The sequence below is a fragment of the Gadus chalcogrammus genome, chromosome 6 (assembly GCF_026213295.1).
Source record: "Gadus chalcogrammus isolate NIFS_2021 chromosome 6, NIFS_Gcha_1.0, whole genome shotgun sequence".
Taxonomy (NCBI): domain Eukaryota; kingdom Metazoa; phylum Chordata; class Actinopteri; order Gadiformes; family Gadidae; genus Gadus; species Gadus chalcogrammus.
In genome coordinates, this window is record NC_079417.1 from 5,522,295 (window position 1) to 5,546,811 (window position 24,517).

The window sequence follows — 24,517 nt, forward strand, 5'->3', positions numbered from 1 at the left end:
TGTGTGTGTGTGTATAAAAAAATAAAAGGAGAAATAAATGGCTTGGGCATTTCTCAGTAAGGCCGCTGGTGTAGTGCAGATGTGTGGGTGAAGTGCATGTGCATATTAACCAAGCTGTGCATGTAGGAGTTGTTTGTTACCCCCTGAAAAATGCTATTAAAAAAACAAAATCCATCTTCATCTCATCCTCTCCAGCTCCTCTTCCTCCTCCCCGGGCTGGGGGGGCCCACTGCCTTGCTCACTGGCTGCAGGGTCCGGAAGAGTCTTCCTCTGCACTCTGAGAGTCACTGGGCCGCGTGGGTTCCAGCTCTGGCTGTTGCCTTGGCGACTCAGGCGCCGCCCCCTCCTCCTCCTCGCTGGTCGGCAGCGGGGGTTGCGCTGATGCTGCCGCCGCCGTCGGCGTCGTCGTGGTGTCCGGTTGCTCCGGGGGAGGAGCCGTCTTGTCCTCCTCGCAGTCCGCCGGCGGCGGGGGGGCTGGTGATGCCGCCGCCGCCGCCGTTGTCGCGTCCGGTTGTTCGGGGGGAGGAGCCACCTTCTCGTCCTCCGCCTCCTTGCCGTCAGCCACCGGCGGGGGTGGGAGGGAGGCGGTGGTCGCAGGCTCCCGGTCCGTCGACGGGGGGGCGGCCTCGGGGGGCGTCGGCTTGGGGCTCGAGGGGGGCGTGTCCTGGAGGACACACACTGGGGCGGCGGTCACCGGTGCCGGGGGAGGCGGCGGCGGCGGCGGCTCCTCCGAACTCTCCTGCGGCGCCTTGGGGACGGGCGGCGTCTCGACCGTTTCCGTGACGATCTCGACGTCGGCCGGCTCCTGTGCGGCGTCGGCGGCGGCGGCGGGCGGCGTCTCGACCGTTTCCGTGACGATCTCGACTTCGGCCGGCTCCTGTGCGGCGTTGTCGGCGGCGGCGGGCGGCGTCTCGACCGTTTCCGTGACGATCTCGACTTCGGCCGGCTCCTGTGCGGCGGCGGCGGCGGCGGGCGCCACCTCGGCGTTCTCCTCCCCCTCCACCGCCGCCGCCGGGCCACCTGCTGTGGGGGCGGGAGGCGCCCCACTCTGGGCCGGGGGGGCAGACGGCTGCTCCTCCCCCCCGGCGGCGGGGGGGGGCGCCTCCTTCTGAACGACCTCCTCGCTGCCGGTCTCCTCGGAGGGGCCGCCGTCGGTCGGAGCGGAGGGGGGGGCGCCCGGATCTGCCGGACCCCCGGCGATGCCGTTGCAGCCGCTGTTTGGTGACCCGGCAGGAACCCCGCCCTCTTTATCCTTTTCCTCGTCCGCCACCTCCTCCTTCTGTTCCTCGTCATCTCCCTCCTCCTCCTCCTCCTCCTCCTCCTCCTCCTCCTCCTCCTCCTCCTCCTCCTCCTCCTCTGGTATTCCGTCCACCCCCGGCACGTCCAGGCAGGACGCGTTGGCCAGTGTGGGGGAGCCCTCCACCTGGATCATGGAGACCACCTGCTTCATCCTCCCCCTCTTCTTCGGGGCCTCCGTTCCGTCGTCGTCGGCAGCGTCCGCTCCGCCCTCCTCCCCGTCCCCGTCCTCCTCGTGGGCCCCGTACTCCTCAGCCCAGTCGATGGAGGGGTTGTCCCCCAGCAGGTGCAGGTTGGGGTCGCTGCTGGTCAGCACGATGCTGTCCCGGTACAGGTTGTGTCTGCGCTGGACCGCTGCGTCCTTCACAGCTGGGGTGGGAGGGGAAGACCCGAGAACAAGGAGTTTGTTTTGATATGATCTCCGTCAGAATGTTTACATGGGTACACCTTAGCGGTATGAGCTTGAATCGTTAGTTACACAAAAAACTGCTCGAATCATTGTTTTTACCTTTTAACTTAACCAACGGTCAACTACCACCGATAATTTATTAGCACATAAAACATGTGCGGGTCACTTGGTGTAAACCGTCTGAATACATTAGAAGATCACCGGTCTGGTGTACAGAACTAAATAAGAAATAGGGACATTGACATTCTTTGCACTTTTCTTAATTTTTCTCTCTCTTTGCCTCCAGACATCACACAGCTTTGTGTAGACCGTATCATGTCTTTTCACCGGCCGGGTCATGGATCAAAAGGTAAAAGTGTACTCACCGGTCATGATGTCCTTCATGACGGAGTGCAGCACCACCTCCTCGAAGATGCTGTCCACCAGGATGAAGCGCGTGAAGTCCTCGAAGATCAGCTCCTGGAAGCGCGGCAGGTCCTGGAAGGAACGATCATTCATTTCGGATTTATTTTTGTGCTTTTAAAGCGGTCAAGATGTCAAGAGAGAGGACAGAGAAGAGTGGAAGAGCAAGACAGCAACGACTAAAAACATCGCCTCCCCCTCTCAGCTCCCTTCCTTCCTAAGATTCTGAGCCATTGACAAGTGTTGCATTTTTATCACTATTGACTGAAAGGCAAGGAGGAATTGTTGTCCTGATAGAACCGCATAAATCTCTAAAATACATTCTTTCAGCGCGCTTCACTCATCAATAGCTCTCACGGATGGTTATGGCAATCTTGACAAATTACACTCAAAGTAGAGCTCTTAAATCATAGCTACAGCTTCTTTAAATGTATTAATACAATTTCAATGATATTGGCTTCTTTTAAAATAACCCAAAATAAATCAGAGTGTGTTGTTTTGAGTTTAAATGTAGCCTTCTGAATTATACCACCTCTTATCCAAGTAATTTACGGAACACCAGAACACGGTAATACTACCGTATAAAGAAAAGCAGTCAGGTATCTATAGGGAAAGCGGTTCTTTGCCTCCTTTACTTGAGTGGCGTAGTGTGTCCCACTACAGCACCCGTAGATCCATTACACCGCGATGATGTCACTGACCTCATTCTGACACAGAAAAGAGCTTTATAAATAACCCGCCGCGATAATGGAGGATTAAAATAGACTCATGGCTCACACATACTGAGATTTCGGTACAATTAGCATACAATGACCCAGTGGGTGTAGTTTCTGTCTATATTCTTTATTTTATTTATTATTATCATTTTGTACTGTATAGTCTAATATATAAAGGCTTACATATTGAGCTCCCTATTGTTGAATAGCAACCATAAATAGCCATGGTTTGAAATCACTGTGGTGAGGAAATGTAGTGTTTAGTATGAGGCCCTTAGTCTAGATCTACCAGTGCCAAAGCTCTACAGGCCGACCTCATGAGGGCAAGCATGAAGATACTTACAAAGGAATGAACAAATGGACGGACAGACCGACTAAAAAAGATGAATGTGGTTCTAGGCCGGTTCCTCTGAGGAGGAGGAGGAGGAGGAGGAGGAGGAGGAGGAGGAGGAGGAGGAGGAGGGTTCTTACGGAGGAACAGGATGGCGTGAGCTGCTTCAACATATAGGGGATGAAGATCTGGAGCAAAGCTTCTCTGAAGAACCTCTTCCTCACCGTGCTGCTGTCGTAGTCAAACTTCTGCAGGACAACACACACACACACAATATGTCCAGATGTTGAATAGTATAGAACAGAGAACATATACACAGGCGTTTAGTGTACAGAGCAGAGACGTACAGATGCAAGGAAGGAGTTTGGTATAGAACACACAGATTACAGATGTTAGAAAGAAGTTGGGTTCAGAAGAAAGAATCCAGAGAACAGTGAGTCATAAGTGAATTCATTAATCCCATAAGTAATTGGTGACTGAAATAATTCATAATTCATTCATTAAGAAACAATGAATGAATGGACAGATTAACGACTGAATTAATCATGATTTAACAAATGAATGAGGTGATGGATGAAGGACGTAATGATGGAGGGCTTGGCCATGTGAGGGCTCCTTCAGTACCTTGATTACGCGGTCCTGGCAGCGCTGGATGGTCTTACAGAGACCCTCTGTACCTTGAGCCTCCAGACTCTGGTGAAGAATCTGCTCAAACGTATACACAGCATCATCCATTTGCTGGGGGGGCAAAGTCGGAGACAGACCGACACGCACACGCACACACACACACACACACACACACACACACACACACACACACACACACACACACACACACGACGGACACAGAGAGGGTGGGGGTACAGGGGTACAGAGAGAGATAGTCATTGTTAATTAACCAGATCCACACACACACAATCCCATGCCTCCAGAGCCTGGATAGCTCAGTCGGCAGAGCATCAGACTTTTAATCTGAGGGTCCAGGGTTCAAGTCCCTGTTCAGGTGGCGTTTTCCACGACTGGGAATATTGAAGATCTTATGGATAAAATACTATTCGGAGTTAGTGCAGGCATGCCAGAACATATGTACTTACATTGTTTATAATTATAAAATTGCAATTTTAATCATGTTCTGATTCAGTGTCAACCACTTAAAATTCACAACATATTGGTCTGTATATATTCATTGGGAGATAATTTGAGTCAGTCATTTTGTAATGTAAATTTACAAGCATCCTTCTGTTTGGTGCAGGTATACACAGATCTGTTCTTTATACTTGGATTGAAGTAGTTCTGGATATGCCTTCAAATCAATATGTCCATGACTTCCCAGAACAGAAGCAGTACTTATGTAGATGATGTGGCTGCTATACATCCACCTAGCCACAAGAGGGCGCTGCTACACCATCTGTTGTGCTGCAGAACTCTTTCTTCACATGGTTTTAAAAACAAACTATCCAATTACTTCCCCAAAAAAATCTGGATTGATTGTTTTCCATTTTTGGTTGTCCAATGTCAGAATCAGACCACATGAAACTTTTCTGAAATAATTTACAGTTCCTAGTGAAAACAAACTTTTCATCTCAAAATAACATTTATCACTTGATACAGGAACACAGCGCAAAAATATTTAGTTCTGGATCAAACAATTTGTCTCTCTGTCAGCTCGTTCTTCTGACAGGAAATGGTGGCAAACGTTGTCCTTGAACGGTTTCCTGTTCACGCGTTGTTTATGAACTGAGTGACCCTGACTTTGGACGCCCACCCCCCTATCTAGACCATCCACGCAGACAAGTTCCATTCTGTAAAGAAAGGAGCCAGCCATGGTCTCTCTCTCTCTCTCTCTCTCTCTCTCTCTCTCTCTCTCTCTCTCTCTCTCTCTCTCTCTCTCTCTCTCTCTCTCTCTCTCTCTCTCTCTCTCTCTCTCTCTCTCTCTCTCTCTCTGTGTGTGTGTGTCTGTGTGTCTGTGTCTCTGTGTGTCTGTGTGTCTGTGTGTCTGTGTGTCTGTGTGTCTGTGAATGCCTGAGCCCTTGGTGCTAAACATCTGGAAAAGTATAAAAAGGAGTGTTGTCGTGGCAATGCGCTTTAGCAACACATTAAAGCTTTTCGCTGTCCGACTCAGAACTAATGTCAGGCACTTAGCAGACAATTATGCAAAGTAGCACTTTAGGGAGAAAGCCTTTCTTTTAGGAAGCCTAAAGATTGACACAGAACAGCTTGGATGAGTTCCAAACATGCAAGTCAAGTTTCCTTTGATACAATTTGCCAAAAAAAGTTTTAAATTTAAAAAAAAAAATGTAGATGGATAAAGTCTGAAAAGGAAGCCACAATGACACCGTTTTAAAGAGACACACCTGTGCTTGTAGTTCTATCTTTTTTTTTGAACATGTTAAAATCTGAACATGTTAAAATCACCCCCAAACACCACCAAACCGGTCCACAGAAACAGAAATGATCCCCAGGTAGTTAACAAGGTGACCACATTGTGTAATTGCAGTAGCTCACCAGAGTGGGCGATGTTCACCTAAGGATTAATAGCATTGGATATTTGGCTGCTCCAAAGTGAAATGTCCCCCATTGAAAAAAGCCCTCGTGTTGACCCCGGACCTCCTCACCTCTCTCATGAGGATCTGGGCTCTCTGGACGAACACGGAGGGGCTGGAGACGTCAAAGCGCTGCTGCAGGCCGTCCAGACTGAGCCGCTCCACCTTCTCGTAGCAGCTCTGCATCTTCACCGGGTGGAACGCCAGCATGGAGATCTTGTCCATGTGCTGAGACGGCCGAGAGAAGAGGTGAATAATAAGGGTAAGATAAGATGACGCTTTGTCTATCCCAGACTGGAAAGGTGGGATTCGCTCTGTGTCACTTTGGATAGAAATGTCAGGTCAGTTACTTAATAAATGCTTAATGCATGACCTCCATCCTAGAGATGGATCTAGACATTAGATATAACTGCCGACTGAAAAGGCATCTGTACCAAGCTGTCCTGGCTAAAGCAAACGCTTCCTAGTGTCTAATTATGCTTTGGTCACCAGTTCCCAGCATGTGAAACATAACAATACTGACGACCTGTGGACCACGATATTAGCAGGCTGTATACGTAGGTGACTCATGTCTCCAGCTTGGTTACCAGGAACTCTTATAAATCCTCCATGAGTCATGCACATGCACGCAATTGGTAAACTAAGAATGGAAATTATTTTCCTTGGTGACAAGGATGTATCACGGTCTTGCGTTCACGGTTCTCAGTTTGGTACAGTTTTTGCAGCGCAGGCAGTGAAGGGTGTTCCATTCATTTACGTTTCCCGGCCATAACGCCAACGCTGAAGGAACGCACATTAGCATGATGCTCGCTGGGTTTCAGATCCTTATATCCAAGTATTGTGAAATACTTGACGCACACACACGCACACGCACAAGCACACACACAAACCCACACACCTCTGCCACCGTCTCCTTGGTGCCCTCATTGACGGCGTTCTTGCTCATGTCCACCAGCTCCCGGAAGAAGACGTCCCGGACCTCCGAGAAGCCTCTGCTGGTAGGTTCCATCAGCGCCTCCAGGATGGAGCTGATGTAGGGCTGGATGCTCACCTTCAGCAGCTTGTCCGCCTTGGACAGCACCACGCCTGGGGAGACAGGGTGCAGAGGAGCTTTGGTCAGGGTCTGGCTCTCCCAGGTGAACCTCTACATGAACACCGGCAATGCCGGCGCTTCTGGGTGGTGGGTGTTGTGAACACATAAGACGATGGATTTCATATCCTGCACAGTTGCTTTTTATGCTTGTACGTCTGCACGGGGATGAATCTCAAATTGCAATTTTGTACGTGAACTGCAATAAAAACGCATTCCTGATTCTGTTGCATTTTGACATTTAATGCCTTACGATGTTCTTGCAGTAGAGCGGCTCTCGCATCAAAAATAAGACAAACCAATCAAATGTCTATGACTCACCATGTGGCATGCCCGAGGTTATGTCAGGCCGACTTCGTTTACATAGCATCGTTTCTAAAAGCTGGGCGTGTGCTGGGCAGTATTGTGTTCTTTAAGGATCACATTCTGATCATGCTCACATGTCTGGCTACAAATAAAAGTATTAAGAGTTGGTAACAGAAACTTATACTGGAATGTGCAACACCAGTTTCATCTGCCAATCAACCAGAACAAAGGATTGACACCTGGCATTGAGGTTAGATGAGGTAACATTTGGTTATGCACACAGAGACACATTGAGATTCGAAGGGAAGGATATCCACTCAAGGCAGGCCCCGGCCTTAAAGAAAGCATAACATTGACAGGGCGCGCAACTGTGTTGCATTAGCTGCAGCACAGCAATGCAGTGAGACATTAGCTACAGCACTGCGTTAGCTGCAATTGCTACCGTGCTGAATTAGCTGCGTTGGCTGCCGGACTGGGAAAGCGGCGACGCTGCGTTAGCCATAGCGCTACACGACCTGCAGGGTGTTCATCTGACCTCTGATCTTGTTGGTGACGTGCTCCTTTGAGGTGATGATCTGGTCCATGTCTGTGCGGATGGAGGCCTCCAACAGGGGGCGCCCCGCCTCGCAACGCTGCTCCAGCGCACGGAACTGCGCCTCACACTGCCGCTGCACCAGGCTGTACACCGCGTCACTGATCTGGACACACACACACACACACACACACACACACACACACACACACACACACACACACACACACACACACACACACACACACACACACACACACACACACACACACACACACACACACACACACACACACACACACCCCTGTCAGAACCTGGAAATTCCCATTCACACATAGACAGACTATGGCACAGTCCCATTTCTCTTCCCTTAACAAGAACACTTGCGTTGTGTTCCCTGAGCTGCAAGTCAGCTACCGAGCTGGGTAGCGTTCAAGGGATGATTTTAAGGGAAAAGCAGCACTCCCCTTTGCTCTCTTAAGCATTGGGACACCCTACCCCTTTGTGAGACTTTGCAAAATCTAGGGTTAGGGCTCAAATCTAGGGGAAGGGGGAGAATTGGGCCAGGGCCCAAGTGTGTGACTATGAAGCAGGTTATTATGGCCCTGGCTGTCCTCACCAACATCCAGTTGCGCTGCCTCTCGTGCATCTTCCCTTTGAGGCGCGGGGAGATGAGGTCCCTGATCTCTGGGAGGAGGATCTCCATCACCAGGTTGGACAGGATCTGCAGACACAGACAGACGCATGAATCAGAAACACACACACATACAAACACATACACGATCACATCAACACGATCCACAAGCCAAGCGGACACATCCCGTAGTTTTACACATACATTTACACATGCATTTACACGTATACAGTACACAAAGACACGTCGGTGTTTGAACAGTGGTTGTGTTAGTAAGGTGTGGCTTGGTGTGTGTTTGTAGGCGTGTACGGGGGTAGTTGTGGTTTTTGTGTGTGTGTCGCTAGGTGTGGCTTTGTTTGTATGTGTGCACACATGACAGCTCCCTGTGGAAAAGGCGCCTAACGGAGATCAAACCAATATAACCGACCAAACCAATGCCAATGCAAGTGTGCTCACTTGCATGACTGTGTGGTTATGCACATCCACAGATATAAACTTCTACACAAAAAAATATACTGAAAAAGTTATCTTAACACGTCAGAAGAATTATCTTTAATCTTTATATATTAGCTCCATCAGTGCCTCCCTGGATGCTTCTCAAAAGCTGACCTCTTCAAACCTATTCACTCAAGTCATTGAGAACAACGCACTCAAAGATGGCCATGTGAAGTAATTCCATTTCACGGCCCAAGGACTGTAAACTAAACAGTCGTAGATAACATATCAAGCTCCAACAATATAGAGATACCACAGGCTGTTTTTCCAACAACAGGTGGAATAATCTTGACGTTTGTTTTTCCATGGATTAAAGAGATTGAGGAGCGAGGTGAATTGGTCGGGAAGAGGCAGCAGTGTGTGCCTAGGCGGGGCTGTGGTGCTACCTAACGTTGGGAACGTTACTTTAAAAAAGTAATTTGTTTTAGTTACTCACTACTTGTTTCAAAAAGTAACTGCGTTAGTAACTGAAATACTCCTATAATAAAAGTAACTAGTTACCAGGGAAAGTAACTATTTGCGTTACTGTAAAAAAAAGAAAGTTGCTATGTGTCAAAGAATTTGGATTTTTCCGGGCAGTTTTCACTTGGCCTTAATGTGTTAAATGGTTGAACTGCCAATTCAAGGCCCTGATATACATCCAACTGAAGTTAAATTGGCGTGGTTGCAAAGGGGTGTGTGTGTGTGTGTGTGTGTGTGTGTGTGTGTGTGTGTGTGTGTGTGTGTGTGTGTGTGTGTGTGTGTGCGTGTGCGTGTGCGTGTGTGTGGCGCGCATGTCCTGGCTTGTGTGTAAAAACCCTGGCTCCGATTGGCTACCATGAAACATGACTCTGCCTTAGCCAATCATAATCGTTTATCTCGTTGTTAACCCACCCGGTCGCCTCACTAGCAGTTTGTGTTTGGAGCCAGGGGTGCGTTCGGATTACGCAGTTTATTCAAGCAATTCATAATAACGAACCGCATTTGACATACAGTAACGGTAACGGTGTTGTAATGACGGAAACAGTAATTAGTTAGATTACACCGTTACTGAAAAAATAACGGCGTTACCTAACGCCGTTCTTTTAAACAGAGTTATTACAAACACTGTACCTGACTGATCCCAAACTATTCAGGAATCCCTGTTTACCCTTCAGGACACAGCGGGCATAAATAAGTGAAGGTGTGAAACCAGTGGATACCATGGAAACATAAAGTCGTCTCAGTAATGTGGTCAGATTCTATATATAATATGGAATCTAGTAAAATGTTACATATATCCTGGGCTCTTTTATATTTGAACACACACACACACACACACACGCACGCATACGCACACGCACACGCACACACAACTGGAGAATCGAACCGGCGACCCTCCGGTTGGAGAGGACGAGCTGCTCACCTGCGGGTGCCCGCCACACATCATGTCCCAGGTACCGTACTGGCCCTTGGCCTGCCGGAAGAGACGCACAGAGTCTGTGAAGGCTGGGGTCTGAACCCTGCTCTCCTCTGACAAACCTGCCGAGAGAAAGGAAACACAAAGTCACACCCTAACCCTATTATGTGACCCATTTTCTGCCTGCTCAAACACTCGTTATTCATGTATAAAGACATGTTTTGGCCTTTTTGGACACGACAGGAGGAAAATGGGTTGAAACAGATGGGGAAAGCTGGTATTACCACAGGTCAGAGTTAAACATGGTCACTAATACACTATAGGATGTCTCTTATGCGCTTAGCGAACTAGCAGGTTCACCCATTGACCCCCGCTAATAACTCCTGGTAAAAAACTAACAAACAACATGTGTTGCTTTTCTCCACTATGCAGTTCCATCCGCCAACATGATTGATAGCAGCAGAAAAGAGAAGCGGGACTGTGGTTTCATGAGCAAAGATTAAGATATTTTTGTTACGGATTTATTCGTCCATTTTTTAACTGCCAACATATGACACGTCCTGTGGGACTGCACATAATCACTAATCCATCGACGTGTTACGGTGGCAGAGTCATGGAGACGACTCTGTTCTTGAATTGACCTTCGTTACTTTAAGTGAAACTTTTTTTTTTTTTTTTCAAAAAAACATTTTTCAAATGTAATCTCTGAATGCCTGTTGTGTTGAAGGTTGCCATGGAATACAACTAGCAGAAGTATACAGTGCTGCTCCGTACAGTGACCGGTTTAGGGAAACGTATGTTTTAGGGGGTTATCATGGAGACACCTACAAACAGCAATGAATGTGGGTTTTAGGGGAAGTGGATTCAAAAGTTCTTCCTTAAAAGTATTAGATCATAATTGATAATCACGTCACATGAAATTAGCGTGATGTTTGCTCTGCGTCTGCTGTACAAACACGCTAACGTTTTTGGGCACAACGTTTACGTAAAGATTAGTTAAAGAGAACAAAGTCAGACACGTAAGAGGATGTTTCAACAATTCGCTCCGTGGGGCTTTTTCAATTATAATGTTTGTACGAAGGTGTTTTCAATTGCGAGTTAGAATTAGACAACTGTGATTCAGAAAGCTAAACAGGCTCTACATTAGGGTAGAGAGGGTTGAAATGTAGCTATGACACAGCCAGTAAGTGTATGAGCCTGTGTGCATTCTGAATAGGGCAGTTATGGACCACAGACAGGAAATCGTAGCCCCTTAAGATAGCACTGTGTGTGTGTGTGTGTGTGTGTGTGTGTGTGTGTGTGTGTGTGTGTGTGTGTGTGTGTGTGTGTGTGTGTGTGTGTGTGTGTGTGTGTGTGTGTGTGTGTGTGTGTGCATTGGAGATAAGGACAAAGAGGAAATATGGATAATAGATTTTATATGCATCCAACCTAATTGAAAGCTTTATAATTCTCTACAACTAACCCACTCATAAAAACATTCACTTTCTAGCCATAACATTATGTTGTAGACATGTATATATTTGTATGCATATTGTACTGTTTGTATGTGTATATTTTTTTACATGTTCTCTTGCCTTGCTGTACTTTGTGTTCGAGATTGGTACTTTAAAAAAGTATTCTGGATCAGAATACAATTTTCTTTAGGGTTTGGTCCCACAATTGTGACCAACTCTAACTTTAGTACCTGAACTTTAAACAGCACACTGAGTGTTTCAGTGTCCGAGACACACTACCAGCAGCCCCTCCCAAAGCACACCTCACGACATCGTAACAAGCTGAAATAACCAAACATGCAACGTGAGGACCAGCAAAACACAGGAACCGTTGTCCCGGGCAACGGCGGCTGTTTGGTTCTCCCACACTTTAGCAAGGTCAATGAAACGCTGTGTTGTTGGTCAATGAAAGGATCACTTCCTCTTTTCAGCCTTTCGGCCCCAAAAACAGAGGCTCAGAATAGAAGAGTGTGTGTGATGATTAACAAAAATTGGAAATACCTTGTGAAATAGTTTCTCTATAGTGAACTCTGGCCAGAGATCTGCGCTAGCAAGTGTTTGCATAATGAGTCACACAGCGCCCCTTAATGAACAGGACGACCACACCTTCATGGGGACCTCATTTCTACCTGCCAGTCACCCTGCCTATCTTCTGAATGATTGGCCGGATATGTGGCAACCTGCTCCCGGCGTAAAGACACCTCTGGCATTTGAAATCACACCCTCTGTGTCACATACACACACGTATTTTGAGTAATGCTACAGAATTTTCTTACATTCTGTATGATGACAAAAACTTCCTCACTAAACCTTTTAAGGACACTTATTTCTTTTTGTTTACGACATTCTAGCGGAAAGTCAGCAAAAGTGACTCCCGGTGGATTTGGGTTCGAACACACAACCTTTGAGCTACGAGTCAAACCAAAGCTACACAACTATCCAATCTCCCGATTAGGACATCAATTATTTTCAAGAAACCTACTGTATATAGAAGGCTTTGTCTCTTATCATGTGTTGCCAATAGTCATTCCAGATGTTACATCTCAGATGTTTATAAATATCTGAAGCGACTGCTCCACAGCTGTCTGAAGGCTTTTAATACAAGCCCCAGAGCAACTGTCTGCAGGCTCCATTACCCACCAAAGACTCACTAATTAATCTAAAGTGAGGTTTCTAAACACCGGTAAACCCATTTAGAACACGAAGACATACTGTGTATTTGCACACACAGTTCATTTGAAATGTTAATACATTACATCATTAACATTCTTAAATTACATTCAGAGTTTGTATTCCTGGCAAAAGAAAGTCCTTTGTAGTGTCGCATTTGTAACCATTTCAAGTGAATATCTGCCAACAAAGGTGACGTGCTCTGTAAGAGTTATTTTCTGAAAGAAGCAAAGATGAAATAACCGATGCACGAAAATAGACACGTCTACAGTACATCACATGCCAAGTGTTGAGGGACGCTGTGGGTCCTGCCGCTGCCTGCATTTATGGATCTGTGAGCATAGTTGGTGAAGGGAAATACAAACCATCTCCCTGGGATTCAACCATAAGTCCCCACTGCGTGCTGGGAGGGAGGCAGGACATAAGTGCAGTTCTGCAAGGAAACTCTCAGGAGGCACCAGAGCCACTAAGTAAGCCCTCTGTCGTTGCAGAGTAAACAGTTCTAGCGAGGAGCTCCAGCTCCGCGTGGGGAACAAAGATGGTGATTATGTCAGGTCGGTCACACCGTGGCTCCGCTTCTCTCGCACACCTTTTAACTGTTCTGCATTCTCAGTTCTGTTTAACATGATTACATGCACCTCAACTTCAGTACAGAGGAAACCAACTATCAAAACTATGGAAAAGTACTTGGGCTGCCTTCACCCAAACATAGTTCAATGTCCTTTAAACATCTTTCAACAACTGTAACAACGGGAAAAGTACTCCACTAGAGGGTGGACCAGAAATCCACCCTGTGTGCGTCTGTCTCTGTGTGTGTGTGTGTGTGTGTGTCTGTCTCTCTGTGTGTCTGTCTCTCTGTGTGTGTAGCACATTGTTATTGCGCTTAGCTTCAGGGAAAGCAGTGATGAGAGTGTGCTGAGCGCTAACCGGATAGCAACTTAGCATGACAGAAGGTTAGCGTGTACCACCAAAACGAGTCATGTTTATCTCCTAGTTACAGGGCTTTTTTTCGTTACTTGCTTCAGTGTATTTAAAAGCACACAATGACTGCTTACAACTACCAGAAGCGAATTGCAGTGCGTTTTTAAGAGCAGGAGAAATCAGGGCCCATCGCTGACCAAGAATGACTAGACAAAGTGATGTGTTGAAAGGTAGCTCTCCCCTTTCTCTCTTACCTCCCTCCTGCCTGCCTCGTCCAAACTCCCGGATTGGGTGACTTATGGTACACTTGGAAAGAAGCCATTTAATTGGGAAGTGTGACGTTGGAATGGAGGAGAAGGAGGCTGAGTAGGCGGAGGTGAGAGAGGTGGTATTTGAGTAGTTGGTGGTGCTGCTGCTAAAGTTATTGGAGGAGTTGGGGGAGGTGGAGGAGGAGGTAGGAGCAATTCAAAGAGAGAGGGGGAGGTGGTGGTGATGAGTGTGGTGGTGTCCCCTCTTGCTCACCATCTTTGGTCAAGCACACACACACACACACACACACACACACACACACACACACACACACACACACACACACACACACACACACACACACACACACACAGGAAAGAGAGATGGAGAAAGAGAAAGATAATGAAAGAGACACAGATAAAGAGCCAGGAAGATTGAGAAAGCGTGAATAAAACCCTCTATAGGGCTGCATTAAAAAAATATCGACATCTCAAGCCCTCGGTGTACTTTAATCCATGTGATGTATAGGAGGGAGCTCAAGATGTGTGTGCGATTGAGGTAAGGGATAAGTGAGGGAGTATGATGGAGACCTAAACAGCTAAAGAGGAACTACAAGGAGCAAACCTCACAAGGGAAGCATGAAGCCACATTGACATGTTTTGGCCGGGTCGTCACAGTGGAATTACTGCAACAAAAGTCTCCTTGATTTGTAGCGAAACCGCATTTCGGATTTAACATCCTAACCAATAAAATACAATGCCAGTCAGTAAGTTAAACAGACACAGTTCTACCCGTTCTTCTCCAAGCACCTCACAGAACTTTAAAATGTTTCAGACATGTAGGTTCTTGCCCTCACAGAATTGCACACCCTCCACTTATTCCCAGAAGGCTTACGATGCTAATATACGTTTTTAATCTTCCAACATGAAATTGCGCAATGGGCATTTTGTAGTCATGCTGAACAAACCGGAACTTGTTTAAAGAGATGAAGTCACTGTTTTTCGAATATTGGAAAGCGGATGTAGGATCATCTGACTATGACCCAAGGGCAGTATACATCCAAAATTTGTCGTTATGCACTTATTTTTTTAGCGAACTAAAAGTTGCAATACATAACATTTCGACTACCTCTTAGCATAGAATGGACCTGGACATATCTGTACTAAATGCTGATCGATAGTGATTTATCTAATGTCATCAATAAAAGCACCACCTATAACTGATACACATGCTGGCCGACCCGTACCGCTCCCTTTGTTCAAATGGCATGTTGCAAGGTTTCTACAATATCCAAGAACGAACAAACGACTCTACAGAGTATGCCATCTCATCGCATCTTAGGAATGCTTTCTTACTTGTAAAGCATGAGTAAGGAGCCACTCACACTAGGGCCGCGGCCCCGTGCCCGAGCTCATTTGCATACTAAAGTCTAGAACGTTTGGCTAGTGTGACCACGCCCTCCGTATTCCAGCACGGAACAGCCCCTTGGCCACGGCACACTTGGGAAAGGTGTGCCGTGGCCAAAATACAGATAATGAGATGACACGCGCACACGCATGGATACGCAACGTGAGCTGGATGATGTAGTCCTTGCGCGACCCTTCTTCCTTTAGGTCCATGCCCTTCTTCCCCACAACAATCATTTTAAACAATGGCGGCAAGCGGTTCACAAGTGGGTTTACGTTGGTGCGATTGTGAAGTCGAGTGATTACTTGAAATTTGGGCCGACGACAGCGTTCAGTCACAGCTGGACACCACGCCTGGCGATGACGTATTTATCGTATTACGACGTGATGACGTATGTATGAAGGAGCAATCGTGCCCAGGCCACGGCCTTTGGGAGCAGTGTGACCACGGGCCAGCGGGGGGAGTGGGGAGGGGGGGAATCGTGCTGAATCTTCCTGCAGCACGGAGCAGACAAACTTGCCTAGTGTGAGTGCGCCTTAACAGTACTGTATTACAGGCTGAATATCTAAATGTATGTATAAATCTATCAAGGAACCTCATCACTGGACACTTGGATGACTGCGCTATCATAGACGATGAGCTCATTTTGGTACAAGTACACCTACACCTTACAGGCCACCTAGCTTGTTCTACGTCATGTTTGAGGTGGAGGGAGATGATGTGAGGGAAGGGGGTGGGGGTGTATTCAGTTGGTAGCATTCTGCAACCTCAACACTAGATGCCACTAAGTCCTACACACTGCTCCTTTAAATAAATTTGAAAACATTCAAATGCATTTGCAATTGATCTCACCATCGTTGGCGTGTCGTACACAGTCCTGGAAGACGGCGAGCCACTTGTCCTGTTCCTTCTCCGTCCCCACGCAGAAGTAGAGGTGGCGTCCGTATGGATGCCAAAGGATCAGGGGGAACTGGGTCGCCACCTTCAGGAAGGGAGCGCTCCCCACTTTGGCCTTCACGCCTGGAGACAAACAGCAAGACAAACATATTGAACACCTGCACAGTGTGCTTTGACTCGGAGTCGACCCCAAAAAAACCGACGTGTTGGCACAGGCACAGAATTGTGTTTTTCTTTTGCATAAAATTTATTATAGTAATATTCGTGAGTAAGAGAAAAATAATACAGCTGACTATGTTAACACACTGTGTGCTTTGCTAAGTGGAAAATATATACTTCCACTTCTTCCTTTGGTCGCACTACAAATATGAGCACCAAAATGTGCGCTCCCCTGTGCTGTGGCCGTTATCTGTACTGGTGCCAGATACCAGATCTATTTAAGAGTTAGAATGAGGTACTGTAGCATCTGTACAATATTATAACATGCGTAAGACACATTAAATGCCTTTTAACCTTGTTGACAATGAGGGGCAAGGAAAAGACTCACAACGCATACGATTTTTGAATCTCGATTATATTGATGGGGTAAAATAAAGTCATGGAATGCCCCCCGCAGAAATGCCTCTTGTACTCCCAAGAAAGCTAGCATGCATATGAGAAAAAAACATAACTAATGACAATTGTTGGCCGACAATGCCTGCAGGGAGTGGATAAGCATAGCACACAGCACTGTCCTGGTCGCACATCGAAGCCACTCATAGGAGATTAAGACACACTCATTCTTAAGGTCCCGGTACTTAAAAATGGGGTATTGTACAGTTTCAAAGGCAGGGAATTTTGATACGGTTACAGTATCGGTATACCATGCAACACACACACACACACACGTAGTCAGGGTGAATAAAATAGCCTCAGGCGGAGAGAACTCCATAATGGTGTTCAAAGGATTAGACGTGACATTTAGAAGGGCTGTCACCCAGAGGAGGGGCCCGCAGTTCCTCCCCCTCCCTTGTTCCACACACACACACACACACACACACACACACACACACACACACACACACACACACACACACACACACACACACACACACACACACACACACACACACACACACACACACACACACACACACACACCAGCTTAAAGAAACATCTTCATCAACCTGTTATGTAATCCTCCCTCCGTTGTCACCCTGTTTTTCTCTTCTTCGTTCTCTTAACTTGTGCTTCTTCTGAGCGCTATCACCTCTTTCCAACCATCTTCCTTCCGTCCATTCTCGCTTCCTGATTCCTCGCATGGGCTGCAGGTAGCACTGCACGTGAAACTACTGGAGCAGTTGGTGTCCTTGCGCTCAATAGATTCAGTTGTGAACTCTTCGGTACACTCTTCTCTAAAATGTCCGCTCAAGAAGTGAAGAAAAACGTGTTTTGCTAATAATATTATTACTGCTTCCATGATTTGTAGACCTGCATGATACTGTACTCAAGCACACCTGAAGTGCCCCCCCAACCCAACCCTCTCCATCCCAGGGACACCCATCTCGCCCGCCTTCTCTCAAAGGTCTCAGCATGTAGACCGTTTCCCCCCCCGCCCCTCCCAAGGGTCTCACCTGGTAGGCTGTTGGCCACCAGCTCCAGGTACTGCTCCATGGAGGTCAGCACTTTGTATCCCGCACAGCTCAGGGTCCCCTTGGGTTGCAGGCCTCGGTCATGGGACTGGAAGAGAACAGAGACACAGCTAAACCAATCAGATAGAGAGGAGGGGAGAGGTCAGCCAATAGGAACATAGAGAGATGAGGGGAGAGTTCAGCCAATAAGAACAGAGAGATGTGAGGGGGGAGGGTCAGCCTATAAGAACAGAGAGATGAGTGGAGAGTTCACCCAATCAGAATAGAGAGATAAGAGTCTGAATCCTTGTTTCTGATTTGTTAATCTCTGTCCAGAGTTTTTAGTATACAGCTGTTTGGTGGGTCTTTGAGTAACCTACATTCTCAGACTTTAACTTTAAAAGAAAAGCCTCTTTTACAGCTTCATGACGTTGGATTTGAAATATGGATGGGAAATCATATTTATGACACATTAAGAGACAAACCATTAGAGACACGCTAAAGAGCTTCATACATGGTACTTTTCTGACCATCTGGTATGATTATAGACTTTTGTCACCTAGCGACCATATTGCTTAGCTGGGTTGGTAAACCTTTTAGAATCTGTGAGAACACCATGACAACTCAATGGGAATGTGTTCTATATGCTGGGAAAACGGAATGCAGAACTAAAAATAAACCATTAACCTGTCCTGGTTTCAAAAGATTCTAGAATGTGTACCCGCCCAACCAACCGAAATGCCCGCTAGGTGCATAAGGGCCGATGAATGTCAAATCACTATAACTTTGTTGAGACCGTACGGCTCTGTTGGGTATGCTTGCAAATGGGGGTTCCTTTATTGGCTGACTTTGGAAACATTTTACCACAAACATGAATTTTTCACTCAGACAGCCGAAAAGCGGTCAAACAAGCCGCATTGTGTTGATCCCATATGGAACACACTAAAAAACACATGTTGTTGCGCTTCCTCACCGCCTTGCTGTCATAGTAGTTGATGCTGTAGGAGTCTGGGATGAAGAGGAAACGGTTCCTCCACTTCCTGTTCTCCTCCAGGTACTGGAACAACGCCCCGGAGAAGATACACCGGTTCTCCAGAGGAACCTGCGCATGCAAAAGCACAGACGTACACACTCACAATTAGAAAATAGTAGAGTGAGAAGGAACAAAAATCTGGATTCACAACCAGTGGGTAAACCAAATACCTGAACCAACCCACCAGAACACTAGCTGCTAACATGCTATCCTGCTAGCATAGCTGTGACCTGGCAGGCTGTGTCCCTACACCCCTCTTAAAACATGATCATTATAAACAGCCCGTTGCTCCTCTGCACTGGGTGCAGCATTTTACGACACGGGGAGAGGGGTTGTGAATACCAGCAGAACCATTTCACATTTAAAACCAACTGGGGAAAACCTGGAACCACATAAACACACCCAATAGAAGAATAAGTAAATAGAGAGGTAATTTCACCCTTTTCTACCCTCAACCGGTGTGCTTTTTTAGGGTTATGTGTAACCATGGCAGCAGGCAGCAGCTCTAGGGAAGACGGAGGGATGTTGTCCCAAAAGGCTAGGTTAGAATGGCGAAGGTGGGTATAGCATATATTTTGCAGAAAATAAGATTGGGAATGTTAGGGGCATAATGCAGCTGCGGAAATATACCTCAGCAAACTTTTTTTTGTGAACTTCTTGCATCTCAAAGATTTTGGAACAAACTTCAAGATGGGAGTGATTTGTTCAGTTTAATTTCTGCGATCTGAATTCAGATTTTCAGTTTCTATGGAGACCCCGCCGGCACAGACTAATGGAGCGTTCAGTGACCAAAGCGAAACTGCGTTGAGTATAAAACAAGTATGTCCCTAAAGAAGTTCTTCAGCTGAAAAATAGAATCTCCAGGAATTATTTCCTTTGTTAGATATGATATTCTGTAATATTTATTTCTGTTTGTGATATTACTTGGTCCTTCAAATTATTACTTTTATTACTTCCCTAAAGCAACTTGGGCTGCAGATTCAACATGAAAGGTGCTCTTTAATTACTTACAGCTTATAATTACAATGATAATAATAATCCTTATAATAATAATTAGTATAATTATAAATATTATGTCAGTAGCTGGCAAGAATCCTGCTTTGCTCCATCTAGGAGAGATCAAGCCAGGAATCTGTCAGTTTTTGGTCGAGGATGGAACAGTTTTGGAGTGAAGACCATCCACTCAGCTACGGTCCAAGTTCTTTCCCAGGGTTTCAAGGGTTAAGGGTTTCAAGGGATCTGTCAACATAGGTCATGACAGCCAACTATTCATTTGAACCCACGAGTTGATAAAATACTGTGTCGGTTTGGATTAAACTGAAACTTTCCCTTCTGTTGTTTCGTGCTATCTGGAATGTCAACCATTTGATTCCGTGGACACGGTCCACACCGACTTAGCCTTTGGGACGATAAAGCAAACCTTATCTTACTGCTGGAGGAATGTAAAAGCGGCTGACGTTGTGCTCTCTCGGATCACATGACACAGACCAGACGAAGAAAGCGGAGTGTTTACCTTGCGGTGGAGCAGCTGAGGCTGAGGTCCGCCCCCTCCCTCGACGTCGAAGCGCACCTTGTTGAAGAGCGCCACGCTGTACTGCTGTTCATAGAGAGCGTCGAACTGGCCCATCACCTCCCCTGTCCGGGCTGACCCGAAAAACACACACCACAACATCACACTGAGAGCCGGTCTATATACACATCAAGGCGGCACTTTAGTCGTGGTCTTAGACAGGGGATAGTCTAGCACAGTTGTTCTCTATTCATGTTCATTATTTATGTAAATTGTATTGTATTTGTATTTTTCTCCCAAAAATGTATTCTGCCGGTTTAGGGGGTACCCATCTGAAAAAATGTCTTAGTGGGGATATACACTAGTAGAAAGAGTTTGAGAACCAGTGGTCTAGCAGTTAGGGTGGACAAGTTAACGCAGTAAAGGTACTGGGGTGGAACTCTGAGAAGTATTCCCTATGCCCGACCGGCTCAACATGAATTATGGAGACACGCAGATCCATTTGGATTATAGTGTCCTCAAAATGAACAGAGCAAATACATCTACACTGGGAGGAAAAGTGAGTCATTGTCTTGAGCACTGACCAAAGTGTTGTTTCGCAAGCATTTCACATTTGACTCAAAAACAACACAAAGCCTTTATTGTTGGAGCACATGGGAACCATTATAGAAGGAAACATCCATTGAGCTTAGATTGAGTTGAGTTTTGTTGGGTGGAGAAAATGTTTCCTGGTGGAAAGTCAAACATAACCCTTATTGAATGAGGAATTTCACACGCTTCTGTTAGAACCTTTTTTGTCCCTTCCCACCCCCTCACCTGTTTGTGAGAACTGACGTTATTCATCGAACACCCTTTAAAAACCTGCGCAACAGAAACCCCTCCCTAGCAGACGTCCTGACACGTTTTACAGCTCATTATGGGTGCTGACGGCACGGCCAGGAGAGAGTGAACAAATGCCCTCACCTCATGAAAGGGGACACACATTTCTCTTGTTTAAGTAGCTGTCGGAACAGAGGTTTCAGCACTACACTAATACCTCGACTGCAACATGACAGCCCACCAATTGGAACGAAACACTAAAGTCAAACATTGATGGATGGATTCAGTCATTTAAGGTTACTTGCCCCAAGCACACCAAAGAAAAGTTGAAAAATGTAAGGTCCCTGAAGATAGTTCATCATATAACAGCGTAGAAGTTTGTCCATAAATATAAAAAATTGATATACAAAGCAAGGGTCAACCAAATGACTTTCTTGATCAAATTGTTGCTACGACATGCCACGAGTTTGTTTGGCACCTTTGAAAGCCAATCAGAAAGAGTTACTTACAAATACTACTTTCACCTAAAATGTTGTTGCTGGATTTGTGTGTGTACTGTGTAGTGACTCCTCAAGTTCCAGAACAAATTGGCATGTTGTAATAAATCTGCTAACCCACTGGTGTCACTGCAAATCAATCAGAATCATATATAAACAATAATTTGTGATAAAACATGATTAAACTATGTAACAGCTCAAATGTGTCTGCTGATATCAAGCTGGGGTTTACGTGGGAAATATGCGGACGGACACGTGTTTGTAATTCCAGTTGGCGGGAGAGGAAGGAGGAGCGACGCAGCACTTGATCCCATCTGCTCGGCATCATGGGTAAAGACACGTTGCTTGTGGGCTTTGGACGGCACATAAGGAGATGGAGGCATCCTTTTTTAGTGGGGGTCAGGAAGGGGTGCGTAAAATGAGACTCGCAAACAAGCAACATTCTGGGGACTGGTGAAGAGGATTCGGTCAAGTCGTGTGCTGCAATCCTGAGTTGGTGACAGGTTGCTAAGTAAAGCCAGGTGTAGGGTAGTACTAAAGTACTACTCGTGAAGTACGAGCTTGTTGAGGAGACAGACCCTGGGCAATGCATGAAAGACCAGACCTCACAGCGATGATTAATTGATCCACAGAGGAAACCACAACGACACATTATTCCGCCGTGAAATTCCGATCCAACGAGTCACAGTTGAGAGGGTCAGCCAATCACGCCCACGTACTGAAGGGGTTGAAGTTCAACACAAACCAAACCTCTGGCACACTCAAATACACATCGTGGCCTCAGAAGAGTTGCTTCCAAACGATACCAGAGTCAAAGCAAACAGCACATTAGGGGCTTCATACTTGTCTTGCAGGCTTTGCTGTAAACTCGTCAGAAAGGCCACAGCAGACCTCTTTCCTGCTCTTTGGATCTTCAACTTGCCATAACAATACGCTATCTAAGATCAGTAATTCCCCATAAAATGACCACATGAAATATTAAATTGAATTTGTGAAGTCTAAATGTTACAAATTAGTTGTTGCCGATAAATTAATACCAGAAATAAAAAGATGTCTCTTCCATTTTAAATTCCCAATAAAAAGAATGGTTCTTAATGATAATATTAGTAAAAAGGAAAAACTTTGTGGTTTGGAGTACTTGAACCATACGGATTTGGCTATGGTGGTAAAGGAGACCGAGAAGGTTGGGAAACCCTAGATTTAGATCATAGAGCCCCTAGGAGGCATACAGGGTATAAATCCTACTGCTACTCTCTGTGAAAGTACACCCGACTATATGTCCTTAACCTGGTGCTAAATGCTACTTTCAGTGTAAGGTAAGGCGACATGTCCTCATAGAAGCGGGTGCTACATGCTACTTTCAGTGGAAGGTAAGGCTACATGTCCTTATAGAACCAGGGGGAATGTGTTCTCTTGCCAGATGGCCCCTTGGAGAGGAAGTCTTAAGGAATGCGACCATTAGCGCTGGAACTGGGGGCGGGGCATGGGGCATGGGGCATGGGGAGTCAGAGAGAAAATTAAGGAGAAACTTTGCGTAGTGTTTCACCCCCAGATACAACTCTTGGTGGATGGAGCAAGAGGGTTGTTTCGGTTACACATTTACCCGTCACACAAACACAGTCAACACAACTGCTCATAATACAATCGATACTTTCTATTGACAATACTGTTTAGTCATTTAGCAGGGACTTTTATCTGAAGAGACTTGTAGTGAATTTCAGATAAATAGTTTGGAAACTATTTATTGAAATACGATGAAAAATTACCCTTTCAATGATGACACCATTTTAATGTATACTATTTTACAAAATGATATCTTTAATAAAATAATCAAATAAACCACTTCAACTTAATACAATACTAAGAAGCCAAGTGATCCCTGAAATAAACTGCTGCGCAACCAACTGCCAAAAGGCCACTTTGAAGTGAAATCTAGTCTTCCTGGGTTTGCCTGATGGCATTTCCTGAGAACAAATACACAGTTGATGCTTTAGCATCACATGATCCCTCTACAATTGTCTTTTTAACCAAGGCTGTTTAACTTATAAATGAGAAATGTCCTGGTACTTCCCTTAATTAAAGATCATTAATAGATGGGAGGATTGATTCATTGCTTCCCACCTCTGCTTATTGAGCAGACTTCTGCATCTACGCTGGTAATTGGGTTTGAATAAAACAACCTGATTACTAAGCCTAGTTTGCTTTACTTCAGTAACAGTGGATCACTGAACCGTTCCATGTTATTTCTCTTTAGAGAACCATGGATATCAGAACACGCTGCAACAGGTCACTGAAATGTAGAGATGCGCTGCAGGCAGGTTCTCACAGAGGGATATTATGGGATGGCCGTAGCACTGAGTGGATCGACGAGATAAAAACTACATGGCTAAAAAACAATATTCAAAACGATATTTTTTTTTTTCCTCTTAACAAGGAGTCTTTCTCCTGAGGAATAATAAGTGCACTTTGTAAAGGCACTTATAGTGACACTGATACTGATACCGTCATGCTCAAGTGATACTGTCATACTCTAGCAACACAACAGTCTTTAAACAGGACAACCAGATTTCTTCTGAGGGCCAGCCGTGCTACAGGACCAGAATAGAAAGGTTTGTGGGTTAAGGGGAAGGTAAAACCACTTTGTGTTCCAGAAGTGACGCGTCTCCGAGCCACACCAGACAATGTCATGCTCTATCTGTGTGACCGAGACGTGTGTCACACAGCGTCAGGCTCTCCTCATCGGCCTCTGACTACAACCTCCGACAACAACGGGCTTCTG

At 46.0% G+C, this 24,517-nt stretch overlaps 1 protein-coding gene and 1 non-coding gene across 2 annotated transcripts in view; one reads left to right on the top strand and one right to left on the bottom strand.

Moving 5' to 3' along the window:
* Positions 1 to 238: 238 nt before the first annotated feature.
* LOC130384260 (protein Niban 2-like) overlaps positions 239 to 24,517 on the bottom strand; it is a 28,835-nt gene continuing 4,556 nt past the window's right edge. The window contains exons 2-15 of the mRNA XM_056592369.1: positions 20,426 to 20,556; positions 18,853 to 18,981; positions 17,883 to 17,988; positions 16,225 to 16,392; positions 10,139 to 10,254; positions 8,245 to 8,349; positions 7,629 to 7,791; positions 6,596 to 6,783; positions 5,770 to 5,925; positions 3,779 to 3,892; positions 3,295 to 3,402; positions 2,071 to 2,182; positions 1,313 to 1,665; positions 239 to 1,252 (exon numbers count right to left, since the gene is read on the bottom strand). Of these exons, the coding sequence (XP_056448344.1) occupies positions 239 to 1,252; positions 1,313 to 1,665; positions 2,071 to 2,182; positions 3,295 to 3,402; positions 3,779 to 3,892; positions 5,770 to 5,925; positions 6,596 to 6,783; positions 7,629 to 7,791; positions 8,245 to 8,349; positions 10,139 to 10,254; positions 16,225 to 16,392; positions 17,883 to 17,988; positions 18,853 to 18,981; positions 20,426 to 20,556 (2,963 nt within the window). The remainder of the gene's footprint in view (positions 1,253 to 1,312; positions 1,666 to 2,070; positions 2,183 to 3,294; positions 3,403 to 3,778; positions 3,893 to 5,769; positions 5,926 to 6,595; positions 6,784 to 7,628; positions 7,792 to 8,244; positions 8,350 to 10,138; positions 10,255 to 16,224; positions 16,393 to 17,882; positions 17,989 to 18,852; positions 18,982 to 20,425; positions 20,557 to 24,517) is intronic.
* On the top strand, positions 4,088 to 4,160 carry trnak-uuu (transfer RNA lysine (anticodon UUU)). The gene has a single exon. It is a non-coding gene; the product is annotated as a tRNA-Lys (tRNA).